This window comes from Salmo trutta, chromosome 1, assembly GCF_901001165.1.
Source record: "Salmo trutta chromosome 1, fSalTru1.1, whole genome shotgun sequence".
Lineage (NCBI taxonomy): Eukaryota > Metazoa > Chordata > Actinopteri > Salmoniformes > Salmonidae > Salmo > Salmo trutta.
In genome coordinates, this window is record NC_042957.1 from 53,763,463 (window position 1) to 53,788,160 (window position 24,698).

The window sequence follows — 24,698 nt, forward strand, 5'->3', positions numbered from 1 at the left end:
GTCATTGTAAAAATATAAAGTAGCAGTTGCATTGTGGTAACAACGTTTCCCGTGTGCCTCAACTGTCACAAAGGTCTGGTTATTTCAAAAAGTGCAAGTTTTGACTTGAAAAGCCTACTGTCATACTGAATGCCCAGTGCTCTCTCTCTCTCTCTCTCTCTCTCTCTCTCTCTCTCTCTCTCTCTCTCTCTCTCTCTCTCTCTCTCTCTCTCTCTCTCTCTCTCTCTCTCTCACTCACTCACTCACTCACTCACTCACTCACTCACTCACTCACTCACTCACTCACTCACACACATTCAAGTTTATATAATCTTCACAAACAATTTTGCAGATGTAAAAATGGCAAAAGTTACTCAAGAACCAGATTTTGTTGGATATAGATGAAGAGAAAAACAGGTGCAGTGTAGTGCAGGAAACAGACAAGGTGCATGTACATCTTTCAGACAACTACACACAACAGGAGCTACGGTGCATGAGAAGGGTCAGAAAAACTATTTGAGTAATTTCATACACAAACCATATGCCAACAAACAAGACAACATTGTTTATATTTGACTTAGTGGGAAAGAGATGATCTTAATGAGATCTCACGTTCTAAAGAGAACTGCTTTCAGATGATTCCCCCAAAGGTATCTATCGGGAGAGGGAATGTCTTAAAGGGGACATGAGAGACCAGATAAGTAACTTATGATAAGTTCTCTACTGATATACACTGAAGAGAGGGACTTTCCATTATGTTACATTCATGCTCCTTTTGCAACACAAAACCGGCCTTTAATAAAAAAGTGAGACAAAATACCATCCTAATTCTGGAGAATGAAAATACCTAGTTCTTTTCTCCAGCAAATGAAGAACTGGATTTTAGACAATAAGACCCTTACCTGTGATTATTCAATGATTGTGTTGGTCATTGAATTGCTGTTATTATGCACAGTAACAACCGATAAATGATTCATTGATCTATGCTAAAGACACTAGGAAAACAATGTGTGTACAGTAGTAAATTAGGGAGAAAAGAGGCTCAGAGGAAACCTTGACTGAAGGAAAATAGTGCAAATAGTAGAAATCAGCAAACTATCCTGTCTGTTATATTCCACACCTGAACTGAGAGTTGATATCGTATTTGAACCCAAGTATGATTCATATTACATGTCATATCACCAGTCATCTTTACAGAACACTGGAGGTTGATTACACATCAAAATATCATGTATCGTGTCCAAATGAAACAAACTCTGTAATAAGACTGTGTAGATTAACATCATACCTACCTACTTGAATATCACTCAAATATTCTGGGTGTCTTCCCTGCACATTTCCTTCTGAGACACTTTCTGAAGCAGAAGTCCTCCTTTGGTCAAATGTCTGTTTATCCTTCATTACACACGTCTCAACAAGTCAATATTTGTCTCATCCTCAGCTCTCTACTGGAACTGTCCATCTCTTGGTGTTCCTTTCCTATTACCTCATTAAAAAAGTCACTCGTTCATACAATCTCATATGTAATTACCTCTCTAGGTGACTGTCCCACAGCCCTGAGGAACACGTATGGGTGAGGTGTGCAGAGTAGAACCAATACCTCAGCCTCCCATTTGGTTCTCTCCACAAACAAAAACATGGGCTCAGGTTAAAGTACAAAATAATGCTGGCAAGGCGAAAGGGGTGTAGATCTAGTACTAAATCCAGAGCAAAACGTGCAAAATACAGAAGGAAGACCTCTTTTCAAGACCTACAGGTAGGTATATATGAATGGAGGGTTTGGGAAGGGTCTGAGGGTGCCATCCCTTTGCCTCAGATTCCTGACTCACTTTTATATGTCAGTGGATCACGAGTAATGGTAGTCTGTAGAATGTCAAAATCCATCTGATTGTCCATGTCCAAAACGCACAGCACGTTGCTCCCGGATGTCATTGTGGCTGTGTCCTGAAACAAATGATGAAAGTCTACAGAAACTGAATTCCTCCTTTCCTCCTCCCTGTCTTTTCCCTTTTGCCTATCCAGTTCATCCTCGTCCTCTCCACAGCTCAGCGCTACCTCATTCTCATAGCAGAAGGCGCTGGGGGAGTGGGGGGTTGCGAGGTGCTGGGGGATTCTGGGGCTGGTTGGGAATACTGAGTGGGAGGAGGCAGATGAGGCAGGCCGGCTGGCCGTCTCACTGAGCTCCTTGGCGCTGCAGTGGGGTGTGGAGGGCACCTCATAGGTCTTGTGGAAGCGAGCATAGTCCACCTGATACTTGGTTCGGTCCTCAAAGATCACAGGCTCAAACCTGTGCCCCCATAGGATCTCCTTGGCCAGATAGGAGCTGCGGGCCTGGGTGGTCATGGCGGTGGCCTCCACCATGCCCTCCAAGATCACTACGATCTCAAAGTCATCAGACTCCAGATCAGCCCGGCTCACGGTATACAGGGGGCTGTCCTCGTCGATCTCATGGACGATAACCAGAGGAGAAACCAGGAAGAGTCGGTCAATGCCTTCGTCGTAGCCTACGTTGAGATCCCTCTGCTCTAGAGGGATGAACTCTCCCTCTGCCGTGACGTAGGGTCGAATGAGCTGTGCCCGCACATGGGCCTCCACGATGTGGCTCCTGCGCAGGTTACCCACCCGCCACATGAGGCACAGCTTGCCATCGCGCTGGGAAATCACGGCGTTCTTCGAGAACAGCAGGGTCTGGTTCCTCTTCTTAGGGCGTGCCATTTTGACCATGATTGTGCCAAGCATGAAGGAGTCAATGATGCAGCCCACTATGGACTGGACCACCACTGTGATCACTGCCACAGGGCACTCCTCAGTGACACAGCGCCACCCATAACCAATGGTGGTCTGGGTCTCGACGGAGAATAGGAAGGCTCCGACCAAGCCCTCCACATGAAGGAGGCATGGCTGCCACTTTTTCTGCACCCCTTCAACTTCACCAACCCCAAGCCCATTCCCTTCCAACCCTGAAGAGGAACTCATTCCAGGGTGCTCATCAAAATCCCCATGGGCTCTGGAAACTGAATAGAAGATTATTCCAAAAAACATCCAGGAGGACAGGAAGGTCGAGCAGAAGAGGAGTAGTAAGTATCTCCAGCGAATGTCCACGCAGGTGGTAAAGATGTCGGCCAGGTAACGTTGGGATTTCTCCTCCATGTTAGAGAATACCACGTTGCAATGCCCATTTTTCTTGACGAAGCGACTTCTTAGTTGGCTCGTTCCTGTAGTAGAGATCTTTCCGTTGTAATTGTTCATCCTATGACCTGTGGCTCCTGATATCCTATCTCCTCCGGATGTGCCACTAGGGGAGAGGAACCGGCTATTTGGCGAGCTGTGGCCGTTGTGGAGCCCAAGTGTGGAGATTTTCAGGCCCTCCTCATCTGGTGCTGCGAAGCTGTACCTGTCGGGTTAACAAAAGGGGAAAGTATGGATAAATAAGAAAATTGACCAGAGTGATGCAAGAGATGTGAGAGTGGTTTGAGAGAGGTTGTAGAACAGGAAGAATTGAGGTTATAATACAGTGTCCGTAATCTCATTGGGCTATCTGTTCTTACCAGTGTGCCCTACAGGACACAGTGACTATGCATAGCTTGCCAACTCTGCACAGTGTGAGAGACATAATGTATGACTCACGTTCTCTCATGCATTAAGACCGCGCTTAGAAAGGATATGCTGTGAATGAGAAATGTATTACAGTCCTATAAGGGTATCCTTCTTGAATACAAAGGTAGCATGAAAGTATGCTTTCTCACTTTCCTCAAGACCATTTGACCTACCTCTGGTAACCTCTTAATATTGATCAGACTGACCTGTCTCTCTCCTTTGGAGAGGATAACCTGGGAAGGTGAGTTGTGTTTAGCTATGTGAGAGGGATTGCGGTCATCATGGGTTTAGGGATTATACATGAGCCAAGTCTCTTGACAGCCTATGTTGAATGGGACATACAGACATTATATTGACCAATTTATAGTGCTCCATTGATCAGGAAACTGTATTCAACCATATACTTATTGAATTTTTAATGGTTGCACTATTTTGGTTCCATTCATTTGATATTCAAGTGAAGTACATTGGCGAGCTAAGGTTGTCCATTTCCCTGTAATAACACAAATAAGGAGAAGCATTGTCAGCTTTGGGGACATAAGGTATGACCAGTGATGGAAAAAGTACCCGATTGTCATACTTGAGTAAAAGTCAAGATACCTTAATAGAAAATGACTCAAGTAAAAGTGACAGTCACCCAGAAAAATACTACTTTAGAAAAAGTCTAAAAGTATTTGGTTTTAAATATACTTAGGTATCAAAGGTAAATGTAGTTGCTAAAATATACTTAAGTATCAAAAGTAAAAGTATAAATCATTTCAAATTTCTTATATTAAGCAAACCAGACGGCACCATTTTCTTGTTTTTATTTATTTACGGATAGCCAGGGGCACTCTCCAACACTCAGACATAATTTACAAACAAAGCATGTGTGTTTAGTGAGTCCGCCAGATCAGAGGCAGTAGGATGACCAGCATTGTTCTCTTGATAAGTGTCTGAATTCCTGTCCTGCTAAGTATTCAAAATGTAACTAGTACTTTTGGGTGTCAGCGAAAATGTATAGAGTAAAAAGTACATTATTTTCATTAGGAATGTAGTGAAGTAAAAGTAAAAATATAAGTACAAATATAAATAGTAATATCCCCCAAATTACTTAAGTAGTACTTTAATTTTTACTTAAGTACTTTACACCACTGGGTATGACACAGGTATGACAGCTTCCATTCATGGTGTCCTCACCTGTTGCCTCGTGCTGTTCCCATGGCACCAGTGATCATCAGGTGGTCAGTAGGTCTGTAAGTGGGGTGGGAGGCTGGACTCCGCCCTGGCAAGTAATCTACTGCGAAAGATTTCGTATCGGCATGGCAACTGTCAATGTGTGCATGGACGGCATCCACCGGTGAAGACCACTACAGGGAGAAAGATTTTACATTTTGCCAAGATTCCTACACAGTACAGGTGTAGGATCTTAATTTGACCTATATAGTCACAGCAAAATGATTCAAACATTTAGTCCATAATGTTGCTTGATTGGTGGTTAGGCTATTAGCTGGTCAAAATGAGACTACATTAAAAGTGGAATACTGTTCATATAACTGCAGGTTTTCAGTGAATGTATGAAATCACAAAGCTCATCTACATTTCCTGCTTCTCAGGAAAATTCTCAGCCAAAACAATAATGATCAAATGAAGATCCTACAAGTACCTGTGCATCACCATATCATTTTGCAGAGATTTTGATAACTATCCCTCAACATTCATAACTGATTTAGTGTGAGCATATTTTATTGAGAGAACTATGATTTGATGTGACCTGGTTTTTGGGTTACAAACATACACTACCAGTCAAAAGTTTGGACACACCTACTCATTCAAGGGGTTTTCTTTATTTTTACTATTTTCTACATTGTAGAATAATAGAGAAGACATCAAAACAATGAAATAACACATATGGAATCATGTAGGAACCAAAAAAGTGTTAAACAAATCAAAATAGAGTTTAGATTTTAGAGTATTCAAAGTAGCCACCATTTGCCTTGCTGACAGCTTTGCACACTCTTGGCATTCTCTCAACCAGCTTCACCTGGAATGCTTTTCCAACAGTCTTGAAGGAGTTCCCACATATGCTGAGCACTTGTTGACTGCTTTTCCTTCACTCTGCGGTCCAACTCATCCCAAACCATCTCAATTGGGTTGAGGTCGGGTGATTGTGGAAGCCAGGTCTGATCCAGCACTCCATCACTCTCCTTCTTGGTCAAATAGCCTTTACACAGCCTGGAGGTGTTTTGGGTCAATGTCCTGTTGAAAAACAAATCATAGTCCCACTAAGCGCAAACCAGATGGGATGGCGTATTGCTGCAGAATGCTGTGGTAGCCATGCTGGTTAAGTGTGCCTTGAATTCTAAATAAATCACTGACAGTGTCACCAGCAATGCACCGCCACACCATCACACCTCCTCCATACTTCACAGTGGGAACCACACATGCAGAGATAATCCATTCACCTACTCTGCGTCTCACAAAGACACAGCGGTTAGAACCAATAATCTCAAATTTGGACTCAACAGACCAAGGACAAATTTCCACCGGTTTAATGTCCATTGCTCGTGTTTCTTGGCCCAAGCAAGTCTCTTATTTTTATTGGTGTCCTTTAGTAGTGTTTTCTTTGCAGCAATTCCACCATGAAGGCCTGATTCACACAGTCTCCTCTGAACAGTTGGTGTTGAGATGTGTCTGTTACTTGAACTCTGTGAAGCATTTATTTGGGCTGCAATTTCTGAGGCTGGTAACTCTAATGAACATATCCTCTGCAGCAGAGGTAACTATGGGTCTTCCTTTCCTGTTTTAGCAGTCCTCATGAGAGCCAGTTTCATCATAGCGCCTGATGGTTTTTGTGACTGCACTTAAAGAAACTTCCAAAGTTCTTGAAATGTTCTGCATTGGCTGACCTTCATGTCTTAAAGTAATGATTGACTGTAGTTTCTCTTTGGTTATTTGAGCTGTTCTTGCCATTATATGGACTTGGTCTTTTACCAAATAGGGCTATCTTCTGTATGCCTACCTTGTCACAACACAACTGATTGGCTCAAACACATTAAGAAGGAAAGAAATTCCACAAATGTACTTTTAACAAGGCACACCTGTTAATTGAAATGCATTCCAGGGGACTACCTCATGAAGCTGGTTGAGAGAATGCCAAGAGTGTGCAAAGCTGTCATCAAGGCAAAGTGTGGCTACTTTGAAGAATCTCAAATATAAAATATATTTTGATTTGTTTAACACTTTTGTGCTTACTATATGATTCCATATGTGTTATTTCATAGTTTTGATGTCTTCACTATTATTCTCAATGTAGAAAATTGTACAAATAAAGAAAAACCCTTAAATGAGTAGGTGTGTCCAAACTTTTGACTGGTACTGTATATCTTCAAGTAAGAGTTCAGTCCTGAGGTAATACATCTCTGTGGTTGATTGTGTTATTTGTCTCTTTATAGAGGCCAATGTCACAACTGAAAATACACCTGCCATTACTTCATTTTGGCGCTAAATAAAGACTTCAACGAAACTAAACAACTTGGTTCCACCATGATCTCCAAATTCCTAACATCACGCAATATTAGAAAACCACTCAGGGTTGTTTCTGTCATTACGTAACTATGTAAAGAAATCCAAAACACTTATAAATCCAAGATCAAGGTAATAGTTGTAGCTTTATTTTGTGAAAACATCCAAAGGTGTCACGCCCTGACCATAGAGAGCCCTTGGATTCTCTGTAGTGGTTTAGGTCAGGGTGTAACTAGGGGGGTGTTCTAGAATGTGTATTTCTATGTTGGTGGTTTGTATGGTTCCCAATTAGAGGCAGCTGGTAATCGTTGCCTCTAATTGGGGATCATATTTAAGTAGCTATTTTTCCCCACATGTGTTTGTGGGATATTGTTTGTGTGCAGTTGCCTGTCATGTTTCGATGTGTCTTTATTGTTTTGTTTGTTTCACGGAGATTAAAATTATGTGGAACTATACTCACGCTGTGCCTTGGTCCACTCATTACGACAAACGTGACAAAAGGTTTTGTGTCATTGTGAAACTACATCATTTGAGACCTTTGCACGACATGGCCAGTTTTCCTGACAGATCTACCGCCAGATGTGAGGATGTATGTGACAGTCCACAAAGCCAAACATGGTTGCCAATGGAATTGTCTGCAAGAACATTGACATATATATATTTTTCTCTCTATGACTGAATTTACAATACAGTGACGTCGTTAGGATCGTTATCAATGTTTTTCACACTTCTTAGTAGTCTTATGTTGTTTTCTCCCACAGGTACTCCTTGTTCAGGAGGGCGACATCAACTGAGGACATGATTACACTGAAGATCCTATCTGTCAATGCTGGAGTAATCATGACGCTGATCACTTTTTGGTTACAGGAGTTGAAATGAGACGGGTACAGATGCAGTGTTGCAGGTGACTAACAGCGAGCCTTTTCCATAGGAAGCCTTTAGTGTGGAATTTGGAAGGTGACTGTGTGGTGAATCGAGGGGGATGGAGCGGAACGGTAAGGCCACTAGAGACATGGTGGAGGGGGCTAGTAAGAGCTCTTCAGGATGAGTCACGGAGAGGGGAAGATTCAAGAGTAAACAGAACACATCTTAAACTGATTCACAGAGGTTTAACAAAATGACATCTAACAGTCCCTCATCACAGTGTAGGGAGATGAAGAGTGCATAGAAAGACTGAACTTTGGGAAGAGAACGTGTGAATAAGAATCTTTGTTACACAACACAACGATACTTAATCCCCCTTGAGCAGGAGGTGTGTGTGTGTTGGCTGGGGAGGGGAGGCTTCCTTTACTGTATCTTTATGTGTACTTATCTGGCAAGGCCATTCTTAACCCATAATCTCTTAAATTGCAGATGAATAGTCTCCTAATCTCTAGTTTGAAAGTAGTGATATGAAAGGCAGATCTAAGTAGGGTGACCTGGTTCAGATTTCCACTAATCCCTCACGGAGAGAGAAGAAAAGGAGGGAGACGGTGCTGGTGGCGGACAGTGTTGTGGAAGGATGACGACGCCAAGAGGACATCTCCTAAACCCCGTCATACTTGTCCCAGGTTAATCACTGGAGCAGGATTACATACCATTTGGCATATGGGTCCTTACTGCACATCAAGACATATCTCAAACACATAGGAAGATGGGCCCAAGCAGTCCTCTCTGAGATGTATAAAAAGGAACAGTTTGCATATGAGCCTATCGATGGCTGTTCAAAATGGGTAGGGTTCGTTTGCAATGTGTTTCTTGTTGTCATTATGAAAAATGTTGTATTTGTTGATGAGAAAACAATGGGATGTAGGCCTACAAGGAAACTAATTGAAAAAAAGAGAAGAATAAAGGTGGACCCAACCACAAGTTCCTTGTTTTCTCTAACGCTACAGTTAAAGCCCATACCCCATCCTAAGTGAAAATAAAAAACGCTATTCTAATACCAGACGCAGGGTTTGGGATTGTATCATTGAATTATACAACATGAAGTGGCTAATAAAAGCCTGTTACAGCAGTACTTAATGTTGGCGGTACAGAGGGAATGAGTTTGTCTATGTTGACCTTTATTTTCTCTGGCTTTGGTACATTTCCTGAATCCATTCAGATGCAAAACTTTGTCTGGTCAAATTAGATTATGATCATAATAAACTATTTTAATCTTGTCAGTTCCACGAACAAGCCAGATATTCAGTTGATCAATCCACTCTGGGCTCAGAGATTTCACTAAGAAGGTTTACTGATATCATTTTAACAACTCAACAAGTGGAACAAATGAAAACATTTTTTTCTTCCATGAGCCACTGTGTCAAAGAAACATGACCAAATGGCATCTGACAGTCTAGGAATTCCCATCACCCTTTATTTGTAACAGATCTATTCCTGTCTCCCTGCGTGTCAATCATGTTGAACGATCTGGAACCTTCTCTGTCTGTTTACAGCTAGGGTGGAGTACCCTAATTAGGGTCAGTCAACAACAGCCCCCTACTAAGTAGTGATTGATCAACCCCAGTCAGCTCAACCATTGCATGCATGGCTTCAAATGAGGGCTGTGTGTTTAAACAAGGAAAGTGTTACATAATGAAGGGCAAAGTTGATCAAAGTCATTCTTTTTGCAGCTAAATGGGGTGAATTCTCTGCTTTGTTCATTTTATTACTACTTTTATTGTACTATTATTTTAACCTGTATAAATGTTGTTTTAGAAACGTGCTGAAAATTCTAATTATATGGGAAATGTAAGGTGGTGTTGGCTTTGTACTTGGAAAAAGATAATAACTTGTTTCATCGTTGCTAAATCCCAGTTTTTAGAGCACAGATGCAGAATCACAAGCGGGTTTTACCAGTAAGGATCGCCTGGCCACACAGAGTTAACTGTAGGATTATCCGTTTCATTACAACATCAACTTTCCTCTAATTTTCATGAGCTTCTGCTCCCTGTGTTTATTTATATATCCCCCCCTCCCCTGTCCCCGTCTCCTGTTTATTGCTCTGGTGTGCTGTAGGCGACTCTACAGATCCATCCTTTATCGACATTTTCCTCTGTACACATTTACTGTAACTTTGACATTTGGATGTCATCCATTATTGTGTATGGGTCTGTAAACCCTGGGTTAATTCACTCTCAGTTTGTGAACAAAACATTGCGATTACCTCAAACACAGACTAAATGAACCTACAGAGGAGCAGGTCTTACTGTGGTAACAGCAGATTTCTTTGACCGATTCCTGGATGCCCTATAGGTTCAATAAAACTGAACTGTATAATAAAGCACCTGTTTGCTCTACCCCTACACAGCAGTTTCCTTGACGTGTATGATTATGGACTGGGTGACGCAGTGCCTCACTGAGCTCTAGATTGATGGAAGGACTAACTTTAATGGGGAATGGTAGCGTATAAGTGTCTCATGCAAATGTCTTGAGCAGATATTATTATCAAATACTTAGTAGGAGATATCCAAATAACCAAGTTCACTATTATAAATTCAACTATTGCTCTGACCAGTTTAAATGTATCTTTGATAATTATTAACCCAGTTTTTTTAAATCTCAGTTATCAATAGTAGCATACCCAGGTGAGACAGGACAGCTGTTCCAGTAACCATGAAATAGAAGAGGCATTTGATTCTCACTGGTTTCAGAACAAGCCTTCATTATTTGTAGATTATCTTTTTGAAAATACATTTTTAAAGACTGTGAAAATGAATAGTAATACATTTTCACTTGGTGAAGTCTGTGAATCCTGTTTCCCACCACAAACGTCATGACATTCTAATGTGTATTGGACACTGGGGACCTTTACGCATTTTAGGTTATGATTTAGGATAATTGATCAATTAGGCCAGGCTTACCTTAAAAACAACACGTTATTTTGTTGTGCAGCTTGCTTGTTGTTTAGATCCACTTCTGATCCAATTGTAACCTCAATTCTGAATAGTCCACGCAGTCTTTGGAAGGAAGGATGTGTTACCCCAGGAGTCTCTGTTGTACGCCTTGCCTTTCCGCAATAGTTCTATCCTGTTCTGTTTCCTCTCTCTTATTCCATTCACATTAATCACACATTTTTGCATATCTTTATTGTTTTTATTCCCTTTTGTTTTTTAATCCTTTGTTGTCCTCTGCTACCTTCTAACTGTCTCCTGTAATCCGGTCAGTGCGCGCTCTCCTCCACATACTCGTGCACTGGAGTCTCCAAATGCTGTGTCAATTTACCTTGTGCAAAGTGTGTGGGTTCGAGGGGGTGCTTGTCAGTTTGATTATGTCTCCCTCACGTCTTTATGTCTATGTGTAGGCGTTAAATGATGCGCCACCTTCTCATTTTACTGGTTCACTGCATCTCAAATCTGTCTCATTGAAATAATTGTGGTGAGATGAACATGAAGTAGTTGTATGAATGGGTATCAAAGTTGTTATAACCTTGTTAATACACTACCAAGTCACTTGGACTGAATTTTGCGTACTGAACTCTGTATAGAATAAACCATCATTTCAGTTCCTTGAAATCCTTACCCACTCACAGTGGCTCTCGGGCTGGTTTCCAGCCCATTATCTCTGCCAGTGCAGTCAGTCTCACTGTCAATGCATGTTAGTCTCCAACCACAGTCATACACTCCCCTAAGGCACCCTGCCAGACCTAGTGCACTTGGAGTGGTCATCTTCAGTCCTTTACATAATAGGACACTTTATAAAGTGTAGTACTGTAAAGTTGTCCTCTTTCTCTCTTGATTTTGCACGTTATTTATGAGAACAGATATTTATGAGAACAGTGTATATGGGATTTGTCTGAACTTCATCCATAGATATGACCTAATGGTCAGTGGAAATCTGAAGTTGCACTGAACTCTCATCATAACTTGACAGGTTTTTGCTGTAATATTGAAAATAAATTGCAGATAATTAACCTAAATGGAAACAACCCAAAATCGTATGCCAGTGCAGTATTCTTGATCTTGGGTATGGATGGAGCACAATTGTTTCTATGGAAACCATTTCCTGTTACAATCTTCTCTCTCCCTTTTCTCTGCTCCTAAATTATAGAGCAGAGGGGGCTTCTTTTCAATGCGCTCTCCTCCTCAATAGGAAGGTGGGAGTATATCTGTCCATATGACAGGCTCATAGAAGAGTAGTGAGGGGGTGGACTGAGATAGGTACCAAGAAGAGACTGACGAGTGGCTGAGGAGAGATGGAGAATGGATGTTGCGGGGCGAAAGGAGCTTGGAGAAAGGGTACTATTGTATGAGCATTTGAGGTGTGTTAATGAAATCCAGAGCTTCAGATACAAAATATTCCTCATGATATGTAGCTGGCCACTGACTCAGCTGACCTGTACACTGTAATGAAGGAAGGTGTGCCTATCAAAAGGTTATGGGGACTAATCTGACACCCAGGGCTGATTACTGGCTAATAATACACACACAGAGGAGTCATCTTATGGTCATCTTCTACTCAGATCCTACTGTAGCCTGTCTGTCTGACCCTTTATACTGTCCTCCTGGCAGCCAGAGACCATGACAGGTGTATAATGGTGAAAAAAAGTCACATCTAAATCAATTTTTAAGTGGTTTTCCTATTTTTTTTTAGATTAACATTAGATATACCTTTATATTATCTCTAATGTTGATGCCTTCATATACCTTTATGTTATCTCTAATGTTGATCCCTTCATATACCTTTATATTATCTCTAATGTTGAGCCTTTCATATACCTTTATATTATCTCTGTTGATCCTTTCATATACCTTTATATTATCTCTAATGTTGATCCTTTCATATACCTTTATATTATCTCTGTTGATCCTTTCATATACCTTTATATTATCTCTAATGTTGAGCCTTTCATATACCTTTATATTATCTCTAATGTTGATCCTTTCATATACCTTTATATTATCTCTGTTGATCCTTTCATATACCTTTATATTATCTCTAATGTTGATCCTTTCATATACCTTTATATTATCTCTAATGTTGATCCCTTCATACTTGTAACAGGACAGTTGGACATGTTTATGAACAGGTCATATACTGTATGCTCAATGTCTATCTTTACAACAAACATAATGAGGTAATAACTCAGTATTACCAGAGAAGAATACTGCCTATATGACGATATAGACACGAGAACACACAACTAACTATACACTCACAATTGTCCCTTTGAAACGAACAGACATGTTTTTGCTCTGCTATTACTTCAGGACTTAGCATTTAGATCCTCAGGAGAAGTTTTTCCATTTGCTACAGGGGAATGATGGAGGGCAATGACTTACAACAGACGGAGAGACAGAGGGAGTGGATTATAATCACACTGCTGGACACAGGAACAATAATTTAGGAGCAGGGGACCAGGAAGGGAGGGTGAGGGGTGCCAAGCAAGAAGAGGGTGGTGATTAGTTTTGACGATGATTCAGATATTTAAGAGGATTGTAGGGTAGGCAGGGAGGTGGAGGAGATAAATATAGAGGGATGAAGAGTTGAACCAGGGAGATGGACATAGTGAGTAGTTCAAATTACTACACAAAACATGGAAACAAAATGATGAGCTCTCACTTGTCATTATGTGTCATAAACAGTTGGAAGCTAAAAAGAAAAGGTTAAACATTGTCAGGACTCTGCAAACCGTGTGTTTTGTATAGAAATATAACAAAAAAGTTGAACATCTCATTCCAAAATCATGGGCATTAATATGGAGTTGTTCCCCGCTTTGCTGCTATAACAGCCTCCACTCTTCTGGGAAGGCTTTCCACTAGATGTTGGAACATTGCTGCGGGGACTTGCTTCTATTCAGCCACAAGAGCATTAGTGAGGTCTGGCACTGATGTTGGGCGATTAGGCCTGGCTCACAGTCGGCACTCCAATTCATCCCAAAGGTGTTCGATGGGGTTGAGGTCAGGGCTCTGTGCAGGCCAGTCAAGTTCTTCCACACCGTTCATGACAAACCATTTCTGTATGGACCTCGCTTTGTGCATGGGGGCTTAGTCATGCTGAAACAGGAAAGGTCCTTCCCCAAACTGTTGCCACAAAGTTTGAAGTACAGAAACATCTAGAATGTTACTGTATGCTATAGACGTAATATTTCCCTTCACTGGAACTAAGAGGACTAGCCCGAACCATGAAAAACAGCCCCAGACCATTATTCCTCCTCCACCAAACTTTACAGTTGTCACTATGCATTGGGGCAGGTAGCGTTCTCCTGGCATCCGCCAAACCCAGATTTGTCCGTCGGACTGCCCGACGATTTTTACATACTACGTGATTCACCACTTGGCGGTCCTGTTCTGCTCCTAGAAATTTCCACTTCACAATAACAGCACTTACAGTTGACCGGGGCAGCTCTAGCAGGGCAGAAATTTAACAAACTGACTTGTTGGAAAGGTGGCTTCCTATGTTGGTGCCACGTTGAAAGTCACTGAGCTATTCAGTAAGGCCACTCTACTGCCAATATCTGTCAATGGACATTGCATGGTTGTGTGCTTGATTTTATACACACGTCAGCAACGGGTGTAGCTAAAATAGTTGAATCCAAAAATGTGATTTGATTTGTAGCTGATATAGCCGAATCCACTAATTTGAAGGGGTGTCCACATACCTTTAGTGTATGTGGCATAGGTTAGGACTAGGGTTGCACATTTTGGGAAATATTCAGAGGTGTAAACTTTCCGTAGGAATTAACTGGAATGTATGGAAATTAACGGAAATATATGCAAATTAATATTAATACTATCTAAATGTAGATGTTTTTTGCATTGGATATATTTACCATATCATATGGAAACAGAAACATAAACCTTTAACCTTATCATAAGTAGTCATAATTGCTAATTATTAAATCCTTCCAATATAATTTTTTTATAATAATTGTTACGAATTGAACTTTAATTAAATGAGTTGACTCTTCACATGGGATGATTTCACTCAACAACAAAAGAAAGGGAATATTGAATGATCCCCAATGATCCATCGCATCTCCCAAAAACGTTGTCAACATTGATAGTCTAGAAACTAAAGCTTTCGTTGTCTTCCTCTCAGGCTTCCATGTCTTCTCCCTGGACCTCCTCAATGTCCACCTCTTGAACATCAGACTCTGAGGCCTCATCTTCACTATCACTTTCCCACCTTGTTGAGGATGGCTCATTGTCAGGCTCAAAAAGCCTTCAATTTGCCCGGATGGCCACCAATTTTTCAACCCTTGTATTGGTCAGCCTGTTGCGTGCTTTGGTGTGTGTGTTCCCAAACAAGGACCAGTTGCGCTCTGAGGCGGCTGATATTGATAGGATTTGGAGGATGATGGAGGCAACAGGGGAAAGAGCCTCAGATCCACAAAGTCCCTTCCACCAGGTGGCTGATGAGATATGTTGGCACGACTGCCATATTGCATCTCCATCCCAAAGCCCTTGCTTGGAAGTGTACTTCGCAAGACTGCCAAGAACCTTGCCCTCATCCAGGCCAAGGTGACGAGACACGGTAGTGATGACACCATAGGCCTTGTTGATCTCTGCACCAGACAGGATGCTCTTGCCAGCATAATTGGGGTCCAACATGTACGCTGCGGCGTGTATGGGCTTCTGGCAGAAGTCTTAACGTTTTTTGATGTATTTCAGAACTGCAGTTTCCTCTGCTTGGAGCAACAGTGAAGTGGGCAGGGCAATACGGATTTCTTCTCTTACATCTGCAAGCAGAGTCTGAACATCAGACAGGATGGCATTGTCTCCCTCAATCTGTGCAATGGCTACTGCTATAGGTTTCAGGCTGCTTACCACTCTCTCCCAAAATACATCATCCAGAATGATCCTCTTGATGGGGCTGTCCGTATCGGCAGACTGTGATATGGCCATTTCTTGGAGACTCCTTACCCTCCTGGAGACTGTCAAACATGATGACAACACCACCCCAACAGGTGTTGCTGGGCAGCTTCAATGTGGTGCTCTTATTCTTCTAACTTTGCTTGGTGAGGTAGATTGCTGCTATAACTTGATGACCCTTCACATACCTAACCATTTCCTTGGCTCTCTTGTAGAGTGTATGCATTGTTTTCAGTGCCATGATGTCCTTGAGGAGCAGATTCCATGCATGAGCAGCACAGCCAATGGGTGTGATGTGAGGGTAGGACTCCTCCACTTTAGAACAAGCAGCCTTCATGTTCGCAGCATTGTCTGTCACCAGTGCAAATACCTTCTGTGGTCCAAGGTCATTGATGACTGCCTTCAGCTCATCTGCAATGTAGAGACCGGTGTCTGTTGTCCCTTGTGTCTGTGCTCTTGTAGAATACTGGTTGAGAGGTGGAGATGATGTAGTTAATTATAACTTGCCCAAGAACATTCGACCACCCATCAGAGATGATTGCAATACAGTCTGCTTTCTCTATGATTTGCTTGACCTTCACTTGAACTCTGTTGAACTCTGCATCCAGAAAATGAGTAGATAAAGCATGTCTGGTTGGAGGGGTGTATGCTGGGCGAAGAACATTCAGAAATCTCTTCCAATTCACATTGCTTGTGAGCATCAGAGGTGAACCAATTGCATACACAGCTAGTGCAAGACATTCATCAGCATTTCTCTGACTACGTTCTTCCACAGAGTCAAAAAAACGTTGGATTCCAGGAGGACCATGAGCTGTTGCTATCGATAAGGTATCTGATTCATCATTTTCACCTCAAATAGAAGTAGAGGGACTTTTGTCAGAGGTTGCTTGTTGTGAGTGCTGAGGGAACTTTATGCACTTGGCCAGAGGATTCTGCATCTTTGTTGCATTCTTCACATATGATTTGGCACAGTATTTGCAAATGTACACAACTTTTCCTTCTACATTAGCTGCAGTGAAATGTCTCCACACATCAGATAGTGCCCGTGGCATTTTCCTGTAAAGATTAGAAAAGCAGTTAGATTAAACAACTTATTTTTAAGATAAATGTTTTAAAATGAAACATGTATGGAAACAGGTGAATTAACACTCCTCAGTTAGCAGGCTCAAGCAAGCTAAAACCCACATGGAAGAAAAAACGAACTAGCAAAACTTGTTAACAAGTTAAACATGATTTAAACACACTTTTCTGTAGGCTACTACTTACTAGTTAACAAAAAATCATGCATGTCATAAAATATATTCACCCCACCCAGTATTGCAATGAAAACTTACCAGAAAGCATGTAGTCCTTGGCTCAGACAGCGTAGTAGTGTGGGCTCAACAGCATCTCATTAGTGTGCAAGATCTTGAGAATCAGCTGTACATGTGATGGAAGAATGCACTGTACATGTGATGGAAGAATGCACTGTACATGTGATGGAAGAATGCACTGTACATGTGATGGAAGAATGCACTGTACATGTGATGGAAGAATGCACTGTACATGTGATGGAAGAATGTACTGTACATGCAGAGGGTTGCAATTCCATTGAATTGGGGATAGTTTAACCAAAATATGCCACAAGACCTAGCATTGCCTTGTGTATCCCACAAAAAAAGGTTCACTGTTATAAGCTAACTTTTTTGGATGAATTTAAGCAAAATTCCTGGGCTTAACTTCCCATGGAAAATTTTGGGGAAAATTCCTGAAATTTACCCGAAGGTTTCCGACCATTTGCAACCCTGGTTAGGACACAGAAGGCTAAACTATATGCCAGGCTTCTTCTTAACTGGTGAACAAGACTATTAAGCCAAAAACATAATGGTAACCGCAGCCAACACTTTAAAGTATGAACTACTTTCATTGACTGAACTACTTTCATTGAAGCAAACGGGGTACCTTATATAAACATGAATTTTCCAAGCATTTAGGCCTACAATCATGAGTCTATGGGGATGGATAATGATGGAGTTATTGGCCACAACCAATACTACATAATAATATCGTTTTATATCGAGAGATAGTCCTGTAAAATGAAATGTTTACTTACTGCAATTTGTCTCCATCTGCTGTTGAAGAAGGTCACATACGGACTATTTCTTAGTGACAGCCCACTTCAGTGACATGCTCATGCTTTCACGCCCCAGTCTGGCTGTAATTTGAGCGCCAGAGGCAATACGGATTTTGCAGAAACTGGCAGCCACGTCACCGCCACAGGTCTGACAAACTTTCCCAGCCCTTTGCGGACAGTGCTGCAGAGGAATCCCTATGCAGAATATCTAGAATGAACATTTAAGAGCATTTGTAGTGATTTCCAAATAACAAGAGGACATAACATTTGGGAACATTGGAGTTATTTGGGCTTTTATTTTTTTTTAAATTTTTTTAGAAGAGTCTCATTTTACATACGTTATTGTTTTGACTTCGCCTGAAGACTACTTGGAGGCCTCATTCTTACAGATTTGTACTATGAATATCTTCCGTTTAGCCGGTGACGTGTCACATCTCGTTGCTATCGTCATTCTATTTATGAAGATATGGAGGTCCAAATCCTGTGCTGGTATGTTGACAGTGGGATTATTTGATATGCAGTTGTTTACAGGGAAGTCTTGCTGTTCATGATTTATTGACTTGCTCATTCATTAAAAAACTTGGGGACACATTGCCTGACGACTCAAACTGAATTCTCCCGCTGCTCTATGTTCGCTAAATAGGCCTACTTCATTTCTGAGAAGAAACTAACACAGGGAAAAGGAATGCATCTGTAAATCTCAATTGGGGAGTTGACCTCACACTCCCAGTACTGGTCTGCAACGCTCACATCATGGAGCACTCAACAGTTCACTTGTTACTTTGTTGCAACAATGTAACAACGCGCCTCGATTATAATTGGTTATTTTGCAATATTTTGTGGTTAGAGAGTAAATCAATTTGACTAGTCCACTTCGACGCACAAGAATGTTACGTGGCAAAGAGTTCAGTCTAACCATATTTGCTTTATTGGTCGCACCCTGGTCTGCTTTCTACCTCAGATATCCGCATCGATGATGTTTTGCCATTCCCAGGTCATGAAATGAAATTGTTGCATATTTTTTAATGAAAATGTATTTAACTAGGCAAGTCAATTAAGAACAAATTCTAGGAACAGTGGGTTAACTGCCTTGGTCATGGGCAGAACAACAGATTTTCTTTACCTTGTCAGCTCAGGGATTCGATCCAGCAACCTTTCAGTTACTAGCCCAACACTCTAACCACTAGGCTACCTGCAGCCCCATAAGTGAGATTAATGACTGTTGTGTGTTTCTGCAGGTATTTCTGGGAAGTCTCAGATGCTTTTTGCATTAGTCTTCACTACAAGATACTTGGACCTGTTCACTAGCTTAATCTCTATCTACAACACAGTTATGAAGGTGAGGCAGACAATAGTATCCTACAAAGAAGCCAACCAATCAATGATTAGTGTTCTAACCTAAACTCCTTCCTGCTGTCTTGTGTGCTCAGGTGGTGTTCCTGGCTTTGGCATATGCCACTGTGTACCTGATCTACATGCGCTTCAGGAGCACCTTCGACTCAGAGAGTGACTCATTCCGTGTTGAGTTCCTGCTTGTGCCTGTGGCTGGGCTTTCCTTCCTGGAAAACTATGCATTTGCCCCCCTGGAGGTAAATGTGCCAGGTTCAATACATACTGAACATAGAGGTAACTGCCAAAATAAAGCAAAAACCAACATACATTGGGCTACCACGAGCCGCCAGAACTGCTTAAATGCGCCTTGGCATAGAGTCTACAAGTGTCTGGAACTCTATTGGAGGGATGCGACGCCATTCTTCCACAAGAATTTCTGTCATTTGGTGTTTTGTTGATGGTGGTGGAAAATGATTCTCAGGCGCCGCTTCAGAATCTCTCATAAGTGTTCAATTGTGTTGAGATCTGGTGACTGAGACACACACACACACACCCTTTAAACCCCCCTTTGGGAAGCCTCTTTTCAAGTCATTGAGCTCCTCTAGCCATGATTGCCAAAATAATGGCCAATTGGGCATTTTTATACATGACCCTAAGCATGAGTTTAATAGCACCAGCTATTTGATGTGTTGGTACATGTGCATGTCAGACATCATACTTGATGTGTTGGCACATTTGCATGTCAGACCTCATACTTGATGTGTTGGTACATGTGCATGTCAGACATCATACTTGATGTGTTGGTACATTTGCATGTCAGACCTCATACTTGATGTGTTGGTACATGTGCATGTCAGACCTCATACTTGATGTGTTGGTACATGTGCATGTCAGACCTCATACTTGATTGAATGCATATCTTTGGTGCACAGATCCTGTGGACCTTCTCCATCTACCTGGAGTCAGTGGCCATCTTGCCCCAGCTCTTCATGATCACCAAGACCGGCGAGGCAGAGTCCATCACCACCCACTACCTGTTCTTCCTGGGTCTCTACCGAGCCCTGTACCTGGCTAACTGGGTGTGGCGCTACCACACCGAGGGCTTCTTTGACCAGATTGCTGTGGTGTCCGGTGTAGTGCAGACGATTTTCTACTGTGACTTCTTCTACCTTTACGTTACCAGGGGTAAGTATGAGCCAGGGAGGGATTTTGACTTTGTATTATATTTCTAGTACATATTTCATCCCATTTACCTTTCCCTCTTTGTCTTTGTCCCTCTCCAGTGCTCAGAGGAAGTGGAAAGATGTCCCTGCCCATGCCCATCTAAAGAGTCAGTGCTGTTTTAAGCGACAGTTGAGCAGTTCAGTAACTGACAGCACCTCTGCCCTCCAATCATACTTAGTAATGGACTACAGTCTGCAGTGTCACAGTACCCCCTGTATACCCCGGGGGGTATATACTGTACCCAGAGGGCAACCGTCGTGTTGTTGGTACCTGGTGTGTTTGTTGTTTAGCCTTAGTGAATGTGTGCTTTTCCCTAGACTAAAATGACCAAAGAACGTTGTCCTATTTTTTTGTGCATGAGTGTGTGGAACTGAATGTTAATGGGAATTGAGTAAATTGAATACTGTGGGAATTTTTATTTTATTATACTTTTTTTCATGGAGGCATATATTGTCCCACTTGAATTAGTCCAATGGAGTTTGTGCCTTAATTTTCCTTTTCTAGTGAATGGCATATTTTGAATGTCTTATTACATCAAAATGGTTTAAACGTTGTATATATGTGAGACATTTGTTCTGCTTTCCTGTCTTTTCACAATTTCTACATATAACAGTGACCAACCTTCAAGGCTTACATTGTTTCACCAAGCAGACTTCATTGAGAGTCTTGTATTTAGGCTGCTTTGGGTGATATGGGGTGGCAGCGTAGCCTAGTGGTTAGAGCATTGGACTAGTAACCAAAAGTTCAAATCCCTGAGCTGACAAGGTACAAATCTGTCGTTCTGCCCCTGAAGAAGGCAGTTAACCCACTGTTCCTAGGCCATCATTAAAAATAAGAATTTGTTCTTAACTGACTTGCCTAGTTAAATAAAGGTAAAATATTTGCCATCCTTGTCAAGAGTTATGCTATGTTCTTCCCTTTCTGACAATAAGTCCATGGAGATGCCATACAGAACACACTGTCATGTATGTAACTCTTATATCTGTCCACTTCTTGACTGAGCCAAGGTTCTTCTTAAATACGTTGTATTCTGTACTTTGATTTTACCAGTCATTTCCATTCCTTTAATATTAATGCATTTCATTAAGCAAAACGATACACATTTTTGTGATGTCACAGTTCAAACAAAATATATTTTGTATTTGATGAGGCATCAACAGTTAATTCTCACTAACTAGAGTTCATTCATATTTCAACATTTATTGACAATTTTTTTGGACCAGGATTACAATGGCAAAGGCAGATTAATGCTTCAACATAATGGAAAGTTACTTACACTAAGTATCTTGGTACTACTAGATTTGTATATGTGTGCCAAACTTTTACAACTGTGGTTCCCATGTTGTAATGATCAACATTTGAATACAAAGAACCTTCATCATTTGTAAATCAGGTCAGTTAAAGGTATCTTTACTGCTTCATCAGGTTCTTCATGTTAATTACTTTAAATTGTTTCATCACACCAGGATGTTTACCCCTGCATACTCACACTAGCGATCCACACCATTTAAAACCACACACAAGTGATTCACACCACTCAAAACCACACACAATTGATTCACACCATTCAAAGCCACACACAATTGATTCACACCACTCAAAACCACACACAATTGATTCACACCATTCAAAACCACACACAATTGATTCACACCATTCAAAGCCACACACAATTGATTCACATCATTCAAAACCACACACAATTGATTCACACCATTCAAAACCACACACAATTGATTCACACCATTCAAAAATTCACAGCACACTTTACTTTTCCATTGAGTATTCAATAATAAATGCCTTTTTACTCCCGTGGCACTATGACAATCTGGATAAATAGAATCACTTCCTCAACTGTAAGGGCTGGGTTTCTATTCAGGATGATGGTTGCAGTTCCATTACAGTGGTATTACACTGCAATTGCGTTCTATCAACTGTTATTAACTTTCTGTTCATTTACCTCCATGTGTTTGTGCATTAATAGCTTAATCAACTATGACTGACAATGGAAGAAAGTGCATCTGTGCTCTTTAGCAAGCCCGCCTTATGAAGTCATTGTGATGATTTTTCAAAGAACACAGTTGAGTGATAAATAAGTGTGTAAAACTAATTTGCACTTCAGAGACAGAAAAAAATATACTGGTTATTTAAGACCCTCATCTTCTACCTGATAACCCAGCACCATACAGTGAATAATAGTGGATATTAAAAGTCCCCGTCAGTGTAGGAGAGTTTTGCGGTGTTTGTAAAGCACTTTACTTCCCTCTCTCACAGCTCCTCCCACCGCTTTGGCAGCTGATGTGATTGACAGCGGTGTGGTAGCCAAAGCTGCTGCCCTCTCTATCGCCTTAACCTTTTTCACTGCTTTCCCTTTCCCTTTGCTTGTTACTCCAGCTCCCTCTGCCGCCCCCTTCCCCAGGGCAGACACCAGCTCACACCAGAACAACTTCTCTGCCTTCTTTCTGGCTGCCTCTTCCTCTCTTCTCCTCTCCTCCTCTTCCCTCCTTTTCATTCTCTCTGCCTCCGGTCCCTGAGGCTCTGGCCCTGTCTTCACCGCATCCTCCTCCTGCTTCAATGGAGTCATCCTTCTCTCTCCCAGAATTCCTTCCTGCACTTCTCTGATGGCTCTCTCTGCCTCCTGGTACATCAGGTTGGTGTAACAGCCACCTCCGTTCTGCGTCACCATCTTGTCTATCTTCTCCAGGAGCTCTGTGACCTGAGTGCAGTCTGTTATCTTGTTGCTGTTGTTAAAGACATGGTAGCCCCCCTGACATCTACTCACAAACTCCTGGAGCTCTTGGCTCTCCTTCAGGAAGTCTTCCATGCTTTTCCCCTGAAGCTGGTCACCCCAGGTGAACAGTACTACTGTGTATCTGAGGGCTCCTGGTCCAAAAGTGGCCTTGACCCACTCCAGGGCATCCCGCTCCTCCTGAGTGAACCTGCCAGGCTGAAGGGTCACCAGGAAGGAGTGGGGGCCAGGGGCGGACAGCACCACACAGCGTCCTGCCTCAGCTGTCACCTCCTGAGGGGAGAGGCGCGTGTCGAAGAACCCTGGGGTGTCGACCACAGTGAGGTTCCTCCCAGCCACAGCTCCACTCTGTCTGTCACACTGACCAGTTACAGAACATGAAGAGATGTCCACCCGGAATGCCTGCCTCCCTAGGATGGTGTTACCAGAAGAGCTTCTCCCTGCGCCTGTCTTCCCCACCAGTACCATCCTCAGTGCCCCACTGTCAGGCTCCGGTGGTGCTTCACATGCTGTGACACAAATTACAGTAATTTATACTGACCTAACCAATCTAAAAGTGTAACCTACCTTGAAATTACTATCTGACATAGGCCTACTGTTTTCCTATTATCACCCATATAATATGTAGGTCTATTATATTTATAATGGTTGGGGGCTGAGAAATGTAGTTAGCCAACATTACAGATTTCTGAGTGCTGCTGTTCATTTTTAGTGGAAGCTGTAAAAAAAATTCAATACAAATGCTATCTTTTTTGATGCGCAATGGAAAATCTACCTGCTAGCAACAACGACAGTTGGCTATTATTGTTTCAATAGTCTCTCACCCAGATTCGAGGCAGCACATTCCAATGACGCCATCTCCACTGTCCCACATGAGTTAGCCATGGCGAACACGGCTGCAACTATGGATTATCCGTGGAATACCTTAATATGCACTGAAATAAGAGGGTCCTGTCTTCGGTTGCGTATATTACCAGCGCTTCCTCATTCTTATGATAGTCTTTTTTATTGAGAAATTAAATCTATTTGTATCCATGTCCTTTTTTCACCCGTTTACATGCGGTATCTACGATGCAATGCTGCAGTCAGACCATGATGTCATTGTGAAAATGCGCACGCACACGCGACCATTCTGCGTTGACTAACTGACACTGTAAGCCTACCTGTGATCAGTATTTTGATCCTACACTGTCAACTTGCCATTCATGCTTACATTTCGTTATTCGCAATAAAGGGTGAATTCGTGTGGGACGTCATATAAACTGGGACAGCTTTGTCCTGACGTGTTTATTTCTTGGTCTGACAAAACTATTATTACTAAACTATTATTACTTGGCACTTGCAGAGAAACCAAAATCACATCACTTAATTTATGTGAGATCATAGTGGGGGGCAGAGCAAGCTTTAAACAGGAAGCTCACCC

At 41.8% G+C, this 24,698-nt stretch overlaps 3 protein-coding genes across 3 annotated transcripts; 1 reads left to right on the top strand and 2 right to left on the bottom strand.

Annotated features, from left to right (window-relative positions):
- Positions 1-271: 271 nt before the first annotated feature.
- Positions 272-11,333, bottom strand: LOC115200194 (inward rectifier potassium channel 4-like). Its single transcript, XM_029763042.1, has 3 exons — positions 10,908-11,333; positions 4,756-4,925; positions 272-3,373 (listed from the first exon to the last, which is right to left on the bottom strand). The coding sequence occupies exons 2-3, from the start codon at positions 4,791-4,793 to the stop codon at positions 1,792-1,794; spliced, it is 1,620 nt and encodes a 539-aa protein (XP_029618902.1). The 5' UTR covers positions 4,794-4,925; positions 10,908-11,333; the 3' UTR covers positions 272-1,791.
- Positions 11,334-18,068: 6,735 nt separating this feature from the next.
- Positions 18,069-21,091, top strand: LOC115200263 (ER lumen protein-retaining receptor 3). Its single transcript, XM_029763184.1, has 5 exons — positions 18,069-18,459; positions 19,209-19,309; positions 19,401-19,559; positions 20,235-20,487; positions 20,586-21,091. The coding sequence occupies exons 1-5, from the start codon at positions 18,369-18,371 to the stop codon at positions 20,627-20,629; spliced, it is 648 nt and encodes a 215-aa protein (XP_029619044.1). The 5' UTR covers positions 18,069-18,368; the 3' UTR covers positions 20,630-21,091.
- A 471-nt stretch (positions 21,092-21,562) lies between these two features.
- On the bottom strand, positions 21,563-24,387 carry LOC115200241 (GTPase IMAP family member 7-like). The gene is made up of 2 exons (XM_029763144.1): positions 24,100-24,387; positions 21,563-23,784 (listed from the first exon to the last, which is right to left on the bottom strand). Exons 1-2 carry the CDS (start codon positions 24,158-24,160, stop codon positions 22,745-22,747), a joined length of 1,101 nt encoding a protein of 366 aa, XP_029619004.1. The 5' UTR covers positions 24,161-24,387; the 3' UTR covers positions 21,563-22,744.
- Between the last annotated feature and the right edge of the window lie 311 nt (positions 24,388-24,698).